This window comes from Budorcas taxicolor, chromosome 4 (genome assembly GCF_023091745.1).
Source record: "Budorcas taxicolor isolate Tak-1 chromosome 4, Takin1.1, whole genome shotgun sequence".
In the NCBI taxonomy this organism is placed as follows: domain Eukaryota; kingdom Metazoa; phylum Chordata; class Mammalia; order Artiodactyla; family Bovidae; genus Budorcas; species Budorcas taxicolor.
The window spans coordinates 39,594,700-39,610,983 of NC_068913.1; the positions used below are offsets into that span (position 1 = coordinate 39,594,700).

The following is a 16,284-nucleotide window of genomic DNA, read 5'->3' on the forward strand; positions in this document are numbered from 1 at the left end:
CCTAGAGTAATGGAGATAAAAACAAAAGTAAACAAGTTGGACCTGATTAAGCTTAAAAGCTTTTGCACAGCAAAGGAAACTGTAAGCAAAGTAAAAAGACAACTCTCAGAGTGGGAGAAAATAATAGCAAATGAAACAACTGACAAAGGATTAATTTCCAAAATATACAAGCAGCTCATACAATTCACTGCCAGAGAAACAAACAACCCAAGGAAAAATTGGGAAAAAGACCTACACAGACCTTTCTCCAAAGAAGACATACAGATGGCCAACAAACACATGAGAAGATACTCAACATCGCTCATTATTAGAGAAATGCAAATCAGAACTACAATGAGATAGCACCTCACACCGATCAGAATGGCCATCATCAAAAAGTCTACAAACAATAAATGCTGGAGAGGGTGTGGAGAAAGGGGAATGCTTTTGCACTGTTGGTGGGAATGTAAATTGATACAGCCACTATGGAAGATGGTATGGAGATTCCTTAAAAAACTAGGAATAAAACCTCCATGAATGAATGAATGAAGTTACTCAACTGTGTCCGACTCTTTGCGACCCCATGGACTGTAGCCTACCAGGCTCCTCCATCCATGGGATTTTCCAGGCAAGAGTACTGGAGTGGGCTGCCACTTTCTTCTCCAGGGGATCTTCCTGACCCAGGGATCGAACCCAGATCTCCTGTGTTTCAGGCAGGTGCTTTACCCTCTGAGCCACCAGGGCTCCACCATATGACCCAGTAATTCCACTCCTAGGCATATACCCTGAGGAAACCAAAATTGAAAGGGACACACATATCCCATTGTTCATTGCAACGCTATTTACAATAGCTAGAACATGGAAACAACCTAGATGTTCATCAGCCAATGAATGGATAAAGAAGTTGTGGTACATATACACAATGGAATATTAATTGGCCATAAAAAGGAATGCATTTGAGTCAGTTCTGATGAGGTGGATGAACCAAGAACCTATTATACAGAGTGAAGTGAGTCACAAAGAGAAAGATAAATACTATATTCTAACACGTATATACAAAATCAAGAAGAAGGGTACTGAAGAACTTATTTACAGGTCAGCAATGGAGAAATAGACATAGGGAATAGATTTATGGACATGGGGAGAGGGAAGGAGAGGGTGAGATGTATGGAAAGAGTAACATGGAAACTTACATTACCATATGTAAAGTAGATAGCCAACAGGAATTTGCTCTATGGCTCAGGAAACTCACACATGGGCTCTGTATCAACCTAAAGGGATGGGATGGGGAGGGAGGTTCAAAAGGGAGGGTATATATGTATACCTATGGCTGATTCATATTGAGGTTTGACAGAAAAAAATTTCTATAGTTATCCTTCAATAAAAAATAAAATATTTAATAATCAATGATTGTTTCAAACCATTCAAAAATTTCCCATGGGCAGGCAGGCATTCCTGTAAAAAAGAAAGAGATGTATATGTGTATATTTATGTGTGTTTATGTGTGTTTATTTCTTTAATATAAATGATTTCAGATTCAACATATTAGACTTCAATCTTAAAGTCTATGAGTGGCTATGGGACAAAGAACGACTTAAATGACTTGCTTTAAAACAGATGCTTCTGGTCACTGCCATATTGAGGAACCAAGTCCTTCTTAAAAGTTTGCTTGATTTTGATGTTTTTATTTATGCCTACTAATTTCAGCCTACACTGTAACAGATAATTATCATCCAGGTGTGAATTGTGTTTCTACTGCCTTAAAGATTTGGTCCATTTTCCTGTTTTCCATATCTATCTGGCCTGTCATAGGCCACCGTAAATTCTACTCCATTTAGGTTGCTACCTTCCTAATCCTTATTTTATCATCTTACCTTAATTACATCACTTGACTGAATGAGGAGTTATATTAGACTTTATATTATAATGTACTTAAGGGAAGAGAATCCCAGGAAACACAGTTCAGCTTAGAAAAGTTTACATCTTGCAGACTCAACACTTTGATTCTTCCCGGCACAGAGACCTTCCGGTACTGCACCACGTTCTACTGCACTGTATTGATATGAGGGCTTAACACCCGTCACCTGTTTTCCTTCTCTGTTATCCAGTGGTACAAGTCCCAGTCCTGTGCATATCAGGCTCCCTAGCCTGTGAGATTATTCTGTCTGAATATTATATTCACAAGGATGCTTATGTTTAAAATTGGGATTGATTTTTTTATTTATCCTGTAAAATGTTTGATAAAGTTTTATTCAGCTGTGCTAAGTCACCGTCATGATGGCTCCCCGTGACCCCATAGACCGCAGCCCACCAGGCTCCCCACTTTATTCAGCTATCGTATGCTTTAAATAACCTGTCTTCCAAATGTGTGTAACTTTGTAATTTTAACATACATAAAACGACTGTATTGAGGTGTATTAAAAATCTTCAAAATAAATCTTATTTTGAAATTCAGTCGCACATTTCCTGAAGGGCTGACTAGTGACTAAGTTAGACTAAAAAGGATTTTTTTTCTTTGATGTAATTATTCACACATGCAAAGTAAATAAACACCTCTTGTAATAAATAATAAACTCTATCAAAGCAGAGGGATAAGAACTGATTAAAAACCTAAATTTGGTATCCATATAAATGATAAATATTTAAACTATTGCTTATTTTCTATGTTAAACATAGAAATATCAACCTAAAGTATAGTACACTAGAACGATTAATCACACATAGAAATGCCGTGAATCTGCAGGTAAGTCTTACCTTTGAGACTTCCATTTTTTTCTAGAGCTGAATTAACTAAAGTCAACATAAATATGTATGATTACTCTTGACTTCAGTTTATTATTGGTTACCAGTGAGAAATCAGCTGTGTCCTTAGGGTTGTCTTTTATACACTTTTAACAGGATACTTGATCACACTGGAAGGTGATCAGGTGTACTAATGTTTCTGATTGAACCCAAATCAGGTAACTTACTTAGTCAAAAACAGTTTTAGTGAGGTCATTCTCTCTCTCTATCTCTCTCTCTGTCTCTCTCTCTCTCCAGTCAGAAAAAAAAGAGAGGTAGAAAAAAAAAAGAGAGGGAGGTAGAAAAGGATAGAAACGAAAAAGAAGAAAGGAAGGAAGATGTTGTTATATTTAGTAGAAAATACATATTTATTTTCATATATTTCTGAAAGGAAACTAAGCCCCTGATTTCCCTCAAGTTCTGTCAAAATTGTTACTGTAATTATTCAGAAGATTTTAATTAGTGCATGTGTATTTATATATTATTTATGTAATGGTATTTAAAACATGGAACACTCAGAGATTACTTTCTTAGTTTAGGAAAATACTTATTAATTGTAGTGAAAAGGTGACTAGAAAAATGATCCTGCTTTATTCAAAGAAAAATAGACACAGAAAAATGTCAATAAAAGTGTACAATTATAATCCCAATAATTTTATTTTATAATTTTAAACCCTAGTATAGTATACATGATTTTAGTTGGGATCTTGCTATTTATGGAAATGTTTGTTAATATAGTTTTACATTATACAAAAATGTACATTGTATAGAAATTTACAGCAAAAGAGTAAAATAGACTTCATGCATTTAGATATGGGATTCGGAGGCAGGTCTTACAGATGCAAACATAAAGGAAGAGATGGATAAGGACATGACCACTGATCAATTTAGACCTAAGAATGATAACACCTATATAGGTTTCCAATAGTACAGATTTTCTACTAGGTTTCATTATTGATTTTCTACCCTACATATCAGTAATTCCATTGAAAATTGATATTTAAATCACCTACTTGGTTTTTTTCTTAGTTTTCATGTCAGTATTAATATTCTAATACATTCTGATAAAGCTCTTATATCTACATATGAAGTAAATGAGGAAGAGCCTCAGCCAGTCAGTTATATATATTGGCTATGAGTTACTCTTATTTCAGTGATTATAAAAGGAACAAAAGTAATCCCATTCATTTTTTTGAGGGACAAAGTAATAGAAATATCACAAACACATTTTGCACACACTTGCAAATGTGGTCTTATAATCATTACAAGTTTTTAATATCCTGACTTTGTAGTCTGAACAGTTTTTGTGTAAGCTGAAGGAAAAAAAGTGAATCCACCATGCATCATCCATCAATCATTTTCCCTTTTAAAAGTCACAAAAGTAACTAAATTAGAGATATAATAAGCAAAAATCTGATTTTTTAGAATGTCAAGTTGAAGAGTGTGTGGGCCTTGGATAAATAAAACACCCTAATGCCTAGACTGTAGGGGACATAGAAAAAAGTGCCAAGTTGCAGGTGATGTTGTTCGCCAATTTGTGGATTTGTCAGTAAGTAAAATAGTGACTTCTAAACAAATTATCAGTGTAATTACTTCTCAGCTTTAAAAAAAATAACGTTCTGGATGACAAACAGATAAGCAGACCAGCAAAAATATAAGTAAATTTTTTGTTGTGGACTCAGAAGCTTCATGGCAGCCAGGAAACTCAATGGCATTATAGCAGCAATCCTCTTGATTACTTGGTTTTCCTTTACAGAATTTTAAGTGGGGTCACTCAGGATCTACTTAAACACTTCTATTGACAAAAAGTTTATGAGTTTCTGAATCAATCTAGTTGATTCTTTAATGAAAAATTCATATTAAGATAATATTTCTCTGACACAAATATGATTGCTTATGTAGATTTTGGGACCATCACTTCTCTACCATTTAAAGTCTAAAATCAGACGTTCAACCTGCTGCAGGTCTTATTATCATGCTTCAGAAAAAATACTTAGAAAAATAAATAGGCAAGCCTGAAGTTCTGAGATTTTCCTTAATGGTATTGTTGCTATAGTTACAGCTGAAATGTTATATAAAGCAAATTGCTTATTGATAGAAAAATGCTGAGTAGCACAGCAGAATTCCTTTTTTGGGTAAAACTGCATTCATTTCCTACTCTCCTCTTAAGATTAAATGGTTTTTTAGAGTGTTGTTTTGAAGCCCTGATGATTTTATGTTAAATGTATTTTATTAACGTGTACTAGTTGGCAAATGGATATATTTTAATATATTGTAATAAAAATGGAGTTATTTTTCATATACTTTATCAGAATTGTTCCTATTTGGATGTGAATTTTGATATCCTGGATATTAACATTAAGGCACTAAAAAAATGTGATTGGTTTATAGTATAAATATATATAAAGACATATAAATACATCCTTCTGAATTTAATATACTTAATTATAATATAGATGAAATATAAACTTGCATTATATTTATGCCATTAGAAGATACATAAAGTATACTAAAAATAAAACATATTTTTAAAACACAGGAATCCAAATGGAAACGGTCTGAGAGCATCCATAATAATGACTAGTATGTTTTTAAAAAGCCTCCATAGGATCTATTTGTTCTATTTTTCTATGTAATAGACTCAGTAATATAATAGAAATGCCTTCAATTTATACAGATATATAATATACAATACATCATATTATTTATAATATACATTGTCTGATTGTCTCACTGTCTTTCTAAGGAAATAGCTCAGAGATAAAACCATAACATTTGATACTTAACCTTTAGGCAAAATATGATTAGGCATGTGTGTCACAACTGTAACTATTATAGAAAGAGTTAATTCTGTGTCTGGCAAAATCTTTCCAGCTATTAAAAGTCATATGTGACAGTGAGATATTATGAATTTTAATATAATTTTAGAAATCTTGCTTAATTCTTCAGATTGCTACTGAACAAGAAACATTATGAGTATTAAATAATGTTGTGTCTAATAATGTGTGGCTATTGAGAAACTAAAGATTGTAGGTATGTATTTTTGAACCCAGAAAATTAATACTTCTTAATTAGGTTCCTGAATACAGTGATTTTAAAAAATCTTTGGGATTATTTGTGATTAAAAAGCAAAAAAGAAATAATTGTGAAAAACAGATTTTTACATTTTCTTATGTGGTTGTATTTTTCCAATTTTTTTTTTGTAAGGAAAATTCTTCTGGTAATTGTGTTTATATTTAAATGATGATTGAATAATGATGACCTGTATTGTCCTAAATGAATTTTCTTGTGAAAATAAGTTTTACTCATTTTCTTCTTTGTCAGAATTTGATGGCTTTTGCTTTTCTCATTTCTAGTTCGGATTTAACCCTAATCTCTGCCTTTTCCTATCTTTTCTTTTAATAAACAGAATTTAAATTTACGTGTTTAAAGAAATATATAATTTTTGATGCAACTAATAGTGTTTTTTCTTTTCAATCCTTTATTGAATTTATAACTGCCTCTGCTTGCTGAATTTGTTGGTATTCTAATTTGGGTTCTAAGGGCTTCCCTGGTGGCTCAGAGGTAAAGAATCTGCCTGCCACTGCAGGAGAGACGGGTTCAATCCCCAGGTTGGGAAGATCCCCTGGAAAAGGAAATCGCAACTCACACCAGTATTCATGCCTGGGAAATCCCATGGATAGAGAAGCCTGGTGGACTACAGTCCATGGGGTCGCAAAGAGTGACACAACTTAGCAACTAAACAACAATCTGAGTTCTAGGGCTGCAGAAAGAAGAGATACACATGTGAGACCACCCGTTCAATATTTCTAACTGGTGAAAAATTACTGTGTGATTTATAATTAGTCAAATTCCTTATGTTGTTAATGAATTCATCAGATAATCCTTTTAAACCATAGTATCTTTTCCATCTAAACCATAGTATCTTTTCCATCTTCCTTAGTTTTTTCCCCTGCATATTATACTTACATTTAACCCAATGCTTCTTTCTTCTACTTGAGTGTGAGTTCATGATTGAATAAGCCTTGCACATATAATTTCCCCAGGATATATGTACTCCATAGATAAAAATAGACTGAATATCTACAGAATAGATATGTAAGTGAATGCTCTTGTCATAATTATTTGACATAATACTAGCATCAGTTTCTGAATTAATTTTGGTGACAAAGTGTACGTTAAAAAATGAGCTTGGCCTTATGATATTCTTCAAAATGCAAATCAGTCATGTAACCAAGAGACCAAATGTGGCAACATCATGTTAAAATTAATTACGGACAGTAACAATTAAAGATACTGGGTTTAGGGAATTCCCTTACAGTCCAGTGGCTAGCATTCCATGCTTTTACCGCAGAAGGCCCAAGTTCAAGCCTTGGTCAGGGAACAAGACCTCACAAGCTGCATGAACAGGCCTAAAAACAAAAAAGGTACTAGGTTTAACTGAATTGGGATGGGAATTTGAGCAAAACAGAGATTTGAAACAGCCAATGAGGCTCTCAACATAGGTCATTTTTCTCTTAGACTAGTGCTATTGCCTTCTCTTTGCCTGTGATTTTAGTAGGGGTGGGTTATCACTGCTTATAGGTTTAGCAAACATTTTAAATCAGGAAAATGAAGTGTTTATGTGACATAGTAGATTAAATTAATGTAACCCTTTATCCTCTTACCTAAATTTTCAAATGTGTGAAAACAATGAATATACTACCTTAAAATAATCACTCTATTTTCTCAACAGATTTTCCTTTTAATGAGAGCTGTGTACCATTTTGGTATCACAATGCTGTTAATATACTAGCAAGAGATGACAACTTTGTAAGAATAATTTGTCCCTAAAACTCAGATAAAGTATTCATGCTTTTATAATTGATAAGAATTTCCAAATATTTATTTCTGGAATGTTAAAAACTTCCTAACTTATTTACATTTGGACCTGCCCTGACAGGAATGCATAGCACACACCTGCATTTGGCATTTAGAATCCATATGACAATGTTTTGTCATGGTACACAATGGTACAGATATTTGTGCCTATTTTTGTTTTTTAAAGTGTCAGTTTCTGAATGAAAATATTGTAAGATATGACCCCACCAAGGAGCAGTTTTTAAAACCACAGCACTGATTAAGATTGATTTTCTGTTGACATTATGGAAGTACCTCCTCTAGGGACTCTTCAACACAACAGCTGGAACTTTTAGAATTAGACATAAGGATCAAATCAGTTTCTTTCTTAAGACTTTGTATAAAGTTACTATATAGAGAAGCCACAAGTCACTTTATTGCTGCTTAGAGTTGAAATTAAGAAAGAAATTGGTACTGGATGATCATAACACACAAAGTAAAGTGACCCATAATACATACTAATGTTTTATAGACAGCATTTTATCTGAAATTAAATAACTGACTCAGGTCCTTACTGTTTTAGATAATCAAGTAAGAATTATAACAACTTACAAGTTGTAAAACAGTCATTATTATTAAGCAACATTTTTGTTTCTTCAAAGAAATTGAAAACTGAAGAATCTTAGTTGTCTAATAATATTCTAGGACAATAAGTGATTTTTGTCTCTAAATAATTGAAGTTATGCTACTGGAAAGAATGATCCAATATGAAGAGCAATTTGAAATTACCTCTCAGAAAACAGTACAACATACAATCACAATATTGTTTGCATGACTCTCCACCTGTGTACTTTAAAGGATAGGCATTCATTAAATGGTAACAGTTAGAAGCTACATGTATAACCTTAATTTCTTACATTTTAATAGGTATAATGTAAGAAAAAGCACACCATACATCAATAAGGAGGAAGTTCTGCAACATTATCAGTCTAGCAATCTCTCTCCCATGTGATCATTTATGTGTGTTATGAGAGGATACTTCTCAGTCTTTAGTTTGCAAAAGAATTCACCAACAGGTTATTTAAAAGGCAGATTCTCCTTCTCCTGTCCCATGTTTCTGCTAAAAGTATATTGGTAAAGTTACTAAAATTTGTATGAGTAAGGACTACTTCAGGAGATTTGGCTCTGGTGGCCCATGGATTCCACTTAGGAACAGAAGTAGTATAAAGAACTATGTTAGTCAGCAATTGAGAAAACTGGGGGAAAAGATATCAGTTTTAATTTGTGAATGCTTCTTGACACAGTTGCATAAAAAATGTGATTATTATTTAAAATAACATTTTTTTAATCTTAAATCAGATGGAGAATTATATTCAAGTGATTTTTGAAACTTCTCCATGTGCCTTGTCATCTTCTGCTTTGGTAGACAGAATTACATTTGATCCAAAACCAAAGATAGGAGATTATAGCCTAAGTCTTTTAAAACTTACTATTAATTGGCTGTGAAAAGAAAACTACTGTTATAGTTTTTGAAAAAATTTATGATAGGAACACTAATTTTGAAGGTATGAGGCTTAAAAATATTTGTGTTTAGAACAAATGCAGATTTTTATTTTAACCAAAAAAACGATATTTCCCTAGTCTGTCTTTGATGCGGGCTTCCCTAGTGCCTCAGTGGTAAAGAATCCACCTGCAATGCAAGAGACCTGGGTTCAATCCCTGGGGTATTTGATCCCTGGGTGGGGAAGATCCCCTGGAGGAGGAAATGGCACTCCACTCCAGTATTCTTGCCTAGGAAATCCCATGGAGCCTAGAAGGCTATGGTCGATGAGCTTGCAAAAGAGTCAGTTAGGACTTAGCAACTAAACATCTTTGATACATTTTTTATTTTCTTTTTATGATGAGGCCAATTAGATGCTAATCCCTAAGGATTCTCCCTATTCTTTAGATTTCAGGCAGTCTTTTTGCAATGTTCTTTTAAAAGTCAGTTCTATTGATCCAGAAAACAATGACATACCTTCTCCATATATAAAAAAGCAGCCAGAAATTGTCAAGTGCTCATCTTGGTAAATGTGCCAAAACAGATGTATTATAATATAGTTAATCTTTTAATTTTATTTTATTTACAGATTCAAGAATGGCTTTGTTTAAATTGCCAAACCCAGAGAGCAATATCAGGACAGCTGGGAGACATGGGCAAAATGCCACCTACACAGGCAGGACCAAAAGCCTCTCCTATGCCTGTCCCTATGGAACAACCATTTCAGGAAACAGCAATGCCTGCCCCAGTAAAAGTGAAAAAGAAGGAACAAGAAGAAAAACCAGAAGCAGAAAAAACCATTTCAGAAAAGGTAAAAGAAACGTCTTCAGGTGAAAAAAGTACCCCTAAGGAAACCATAGATCAAATCCGAGAGGAGAGTAAAGACAAAACTTCAGCCCCTCAAGAAAAAAAGTCACCCCCTGAAGACAAAAAGCCACCTTCTGAAGACAAAAAGCCACTCCCTGAAGAAGAAAAGCCACCTCTTGAAGAAAAAAAACCAATCCTTAAAGACAAAAAGCCGGCTCTTGAAGACAAAAAGTTAGCCCCAGCAACAAAAGCATCGGTTTTAGAGGAAGAACAGAAACGTGACTTACTTAAAACTCAAGTACAAATTGCTGAAGTAAAATCTGAAGGCAGAGTGCCTCCGGAAGCAGTGGAAGAAAAGAAACAACCGCGGATGGAGATGGAAGATTTACCAGCCAGCGCACCTCGGCGTTTGCCTAAAGAAGATGATGGGATGACTCAAAAAATAAAAGTACAGCCACAGGCACCATGCGTGGCAAAGCCTGATCAGACGGAATCTGGAAAGGAAAAAACAGTAAGTTATGTTTCTTACCTCATTTTGCAGTTTTACACCTGCAATTTACTAATGTCTACCTAAATGTACACCAAATGCTTAATGGTAATTTTGTAAGTAAAAGCTTTCAATTAGTAGCATTTTCAAAAAGAGTCAGTAGCATTCAGAAAAAAAAATACTAACATGAAGTCAGTATCCCCCTTTCACATGAAATGTTTGTCTTGAAATTTTTATTTACTTAGCCACTTGGTTAAGCAAGACTCAACAAATTTCTTCTCACTTGAAAATCTTTTAAGATGTGTTCAACCATAAAATTATTAAATAATTGTGATTTTTTTAAAAACTACAGCCAAAATTCAGAAGAAACATTTTTTAGTTATTTTAGTATTGTGTGTATGCAATATAATGTATTTTGTTCAGAGTTTTATTCAGTTTGTTTAATATTGAAGGTTTATTTGTAATCCAAGCACAATCTGGAATATATATTATTCTTTATATATTCTTCTTTTTCATTTTCTTTAATGGAAACTTGTAAGGGTTAATAGCCCATCCTAACCCAGTTTAGTTGTTTTGTTTACAGTTTTAACACATGGTTACTAATTCATCTCTGGCATATGGTACATCACTCATAAAAGAAATCCTGGTCTTCCTTTGCTATTAATTCGTAAGTTTATCAGAGCTAGAGAAAACAGATGCCTGTGTATTCTCATTCTAATGGCTAGATCTAACCCCCCCCACCCCCACCCACTGTTTCTCCTAGCTAACTACTTTGCAGAAATAGATTCTTTTTACTGTTTCTTTTTTCGTGAAGCTGTCCTTGGCTCTCATGACTCTTCCCTTTTTGTTCTCTTTTTTGTCTTTCTGATCGCGCTTTATGAGTTCTACTTTGACTATCTCGCTGACTTTCTCTTTTCCCATCTCTATGTGATGAGGATTTTCTCTGAATTCTGTCTTCTTTCCTCTCAGGGGAGCCACATGAACATTTATTTCCTATTTCCTAAATCTTGTTGTGTGCCATCTGTCTCTCTTGAGTGTTGGACCTGCATTTTCAAGTACTGAGTAGACCATTTCACTTCAGAAACTCATTGAAAAGTGGGACTCAGTGTGTTCAAATCATATCCAACTCGCTGTAGAAGCAGTTCCTGATAATGGCTTCATCATTCATCATGTCTTTAATCTCCCAGTCGCTAATCTTCAGGGTAGTCTGAGGTTTCTTCTTACACACTGGGCTCTCCACAACACGCTTCTGTCTCTTAGATCCTATTCCTAAGGACAATATCCTACTTATGGCCTTCATAATCTTATATCAGTGACTTGAGGAATATAATTACTAGTCAATAGGCTTCTATTTTTCCTTTCTCTAGTATATAATTATCAAGTAATTGTTCTCCAGAGTTCCAACAGTATAACTCTGTCACTCAGATATTTCTAATGATTCTCTATTTGGTTTTAATTTAAACAATAAGCATCCAAATATTTTGTTGATGCTACTTTTTATTTTAGAAATTCATCACTTTTAATCATCTCTACTTTTCTTTAACAACCTCAGTATGTGTATACTTATTTCTAAGTTAAACCTGTGCACTATATTTTCAATATGGATATTCACAAAAATATAAAAATTAAGCTAAGTCACCATTTTTATTATGTTTATTTAAATATAGATACACTTGATCATAGTGAAGTATAATTAATAATAATATTTTAGAGAGTGTTGACTGTGCTTTGATGTTTGAAAATCTTGTAAGATGTTTTAATAAGAGTTCTTTGAAATTCAGCTTCTAAGTTGTTTATTTTGATATTTTGACAGTTAGTGTTGATGACTCTCTAAAATAAAAAAGATAGTCCACAGAATATATCAGAAATGAAAGAAATGTATTAAAGACAGTACTTTCCAAATCTTGCTACCTGTTTTCTAGGTTTGGAATTGAAAACTATTTTTTTTAAGTTGTGGAATTTCCATAAATAAATGTTAATCTAACTTGATACCAGTTATTTATTCCTGTTATCACAAAATGTGGTGTTCTAAAATGTTTTTGTTTTTTTTTTAGCAAATGGGTTGAAAACCCACTGGAATTCTTTATCTACAAAGTTTATAAACAGATTAAAATATTCTGTCTAAAGTTTGTTTGAAAAGGCAAACATGACAACTTTTTTAAATGATATGTCATTTTATCTAGCATAATCACATGATGCTTTCCAGTTATCTATCTTCAAAGGATTGTGTACATGTCATGATTCTCTTGAAGAGACAGCTTGTGTTTATTTTTTTTCCCCATATACTTTCTAGTTATCATACTGATATTCAGAGTTTACTTTCTTCCTAAATATATAATATGTAGCATATTACTAATCACCATTTGTCAGCACCAAAACATTCAACCACTTTGGGGTTCTACTTTTGTCAAAAAAAAAAAAAATTAAACCTTCACAATCTACAACTTTTAAAATTAATTTCTCATGAGATAATCAGCAAACCTCTATGGATAAAATAAATTCTTAGTTATTATTTATCTCAGTACAAAATATTAAAGATATTACTCAAAATATAAAGGTCTCATTACACTATGTACCACATCTGTAAAATCCTGAGGTTCTCTGGAATACTGGCTTACTTGTAAAAGATGCAGTAAATGAGTTTTGCATGCACTGCTATCTCTGTAACCTTATCGTTTTTTTGTAAATTAATTTATTTATTTTAATTGGAGGCTAATTACTTTACAGTATTGTAGTAGTTTTTGCCATACATTCACATGAATCAGCCATGGGTGTACATGTGTCCCCTATCCTGAACTTTAAAAATAATTCCAGAGTAGCATTGAAACATATACATTACTATATGTAAAATAGATAACCAGTGAAAATTTGCTGTGTGACACAAGGAGCTCACCCTAGTTCTCTGTGACAACCTAGCGGGCTGGGATGGAGTGGAAAGTGAGAGGGGAGTTCAGGATGGAGAGTTAGCTATGGCTGACTCATGTTGACGTATGGCAGAAACCAACACAACATTGTAAAGTAATTATCCTCCAATTAAATAAATTAAAAATAATAATTCCAGTCAAAAGAACCACTCCTCAGAATTTAATATACAGTTTTTTTTTCATTAATATAGATACACCTTTTAAAACAAATCACTCAGTATTGAACCACTTTGTAGCTCACAGTAGTAATATTTTACTATTGAAACAGAAATAATGAATATTATAAACTGAGCATGTTAGAAACATCTGCACTTTGATTTTATTGCTATTTACTTGATCCTAATAATTTTCCCCAAACCTTCTGCAGTTATTTCTTTCTTCTTTGCAGTGATACTGGCTAACAAACAAATGCAGTTTGATTTGTCACCATATTATTTTCTATGTATTACTTCAGCCATATTTCCATGGCAGAAAAATCAAGTTTCCCCAAGTGTTACATGATTTTTTTGTCTTTTCCTATTCAGTAAGACAGCAGCTCAAAAGAAGATTTTACGTGTTTATTTCAACTTGTTGAATATTTGTTAAGTACTGGAATGTTTATTTGCCAAAAATATTAGACATCTGTGATAGTGTTATATGATCATTTGCTGAAATTAGCCAGCACATGACGTGTTGAAGCAAGATTTGTTAATAGCAATAGCATATGCAATATAGATATCAAATAGTTTTCCTAGTTATGGAACATTTTTGACTAACTCTGTGTCAGATCTGATTTAACTTGATCTTCACAGCTTTTACCTTGACATGTTGCTGATGAAAAACTAATAACATGAAGAGTGTCAGCTTCTTTATAAATATGCTTTTGTGTTTCTAATGTTATTAACATTATCTTTAACACATGATTTTTTTGTGAGAATATCTTGTCTACCACTTACCTATTACAGGAACATTGGTTTGCTTGAAATTAGGTAATAAAAACTACAACTGAACAATAAGCTTCAATTTAAAGGTGAGCAAATAAAGTAACTGCCTTGCTATGAATTTTTACAGTATAAATCCCAGTTTTCTCCCAGGATTCTTCAGAGAACATATGACCAACTGACATAAGAAATCAAAGAATGCCGGTGTCAATCTATTTATTAAACATTTATAAAATATGATTTCTATTTGGGGTTTAAAAAGACACTAAAAATCCTACGTATTTACTTCCTAAAAGTATTTACATTTTGCATACCTGGCCTCGACTGAGAACTTCTGCCTAAATACTTAAGTTGGCTTTCCCAGCCCTTTGGACTGTGGCTCCACTCTAACTTGAAAGCAACCTCGTATTCCCCCATCAATGAGAGGTTGAAAAACAGCCAAGAATGCTTTTGTGTGAATCCCAGAGGTGGCTTGTGCCATCTTCCTTCTGAACCTGAATTCAGTTCTTCTCTGTGCACTGGTGCTGTTTTCCTATCGGAAAAATCCCACCCGGACCTCTCCCTTGTGTCAGTCACTTCTCCTACTGTTCAGACACTCTATAATGATTACTTTTAAATTGCTTTTTATTTTAAATCATAATAATAGTCAATTTATCTCTCACTATGTTCTGAGCACTGTCTTAGGTGCCTCATCACTTAGTCCATATAACTATTGATGAGTTAAATATTTTATCTGTTTTAAAGAGGAGAAAACTAAATTTGTTATGCTCAAGATCACAAGGCTGAGAAGTAGCAAAGCTAAGATTATTGTCCAGTTCTGCTTACAAAGGCTGGGCTTCTAAACACTCTACATAATGCTGCCTCCCCGTGACACTTCTAGCACACTGCTTTTTCATTATTGTAATTATTCAACTCCCTTAGCACTTCCCACTCTAATCTCAGATACTTTGTATATACTTTTTTACTTCGTTTAGATGTTGACATTATTTTTTATTCATTTGTCATGTGCGTCATTCATATTGTTACAGTTTGTTGTTTGCATTTCTTTATTGCCCCATCATTTTGTCTCTCCACTCATTCCTGTCTTTCAAAATGTGTTAGTCGAATGGAGTTAAAATGTATGCTGAAATATAATAAATACTTTGAAAGGTATATTCTTCTTCGTTTTTTTAGTTTAACATTTAAAAATTATGTGTTAACACTGAAACAGAATACTGCTTGTCTGCATTTGATATATTACATTGAAAAGTTACAGCTCTCTTGATTTATAAAAAGACAAAATTCAAACATCCTTTAGCATAAACTTTTATTTCTAGTTAAAATGACCCAGAAGTTAGTATTTAAGTTATATATAGCCATGGTATATAAAGACAGCATAATTGTATAGGATGGAAAATGATGAGGTTTTCTGCAGCAAAAAGGATTCCCATGTATGTGGGACTATCTAATTTCTCTCCAAGTCCGGTAAATTTGTGGATTTAATTTTGTTTACACTGTTCAGAATATTCAGACTAGCAATCCATTTTGGCAAAACATTGTATAACTGATTAAAGATTATTCATCTGTTGTTTTCCTTTGGCCTGTTAAACTTAAATAACTTGGAGGACATTAAGCAAAAACATAATATTGCTTCCTTTCTTTGTACAGTCTTATATTTAACCAAGAATTCAGTTCCTAACTCCAATAAAAGGTTTTTTTAAAAAAAACCTTCCATTTGCCTTCGACATGGAAGCCTAAGAGTTTAACATCTTTGAAAAGGGCAGAACTAAGTTTGGCAGGACAAAAATGTCTTGATACTAGGGAAGGCCTCAACATAGGATGCCATGGGAAGGTTTCAAGGGATTCTGAATTCTTCACTGCCTCTCTCTGACCAGTCTTCAAGTCAATAAAGGGCAGTGGAATCCTGAAAGGAAAAGTAGTCTGCACTTTCTGCTTTGGGTTAGTAAGAAAATATGAATCTTCATTTCTTAAAATTTTGAATAGTTGTTTCATATACAAAGACTACAA

At 33.3% G+C, this 16,284-nt stretch overlaps 1 protein-coding gene across 1 annotated transcript in view; it reads left to right on the forward strand.

Annotated features, from left to right (window-relative positions):
• Positions 1 to 16,284, forward strand: part of PCLO (piccolo presynaptic cytomatrix protein) — a 367,053-nt gene that overhangs the window by 174,893 nt on the left and 175,876 nt on the right. Inside the window, exon 4 of the mRNA XM_052638816.1 lies at positions 9,729 to 10,457. Coding sequence (XP_052494776.1) covers positions 9,729 to 10,457 — 729 coding nt within the window. The remainder of the gene's footprint in view (positions 1 to 9,728; positions 10,458 to 16,284) is intronic.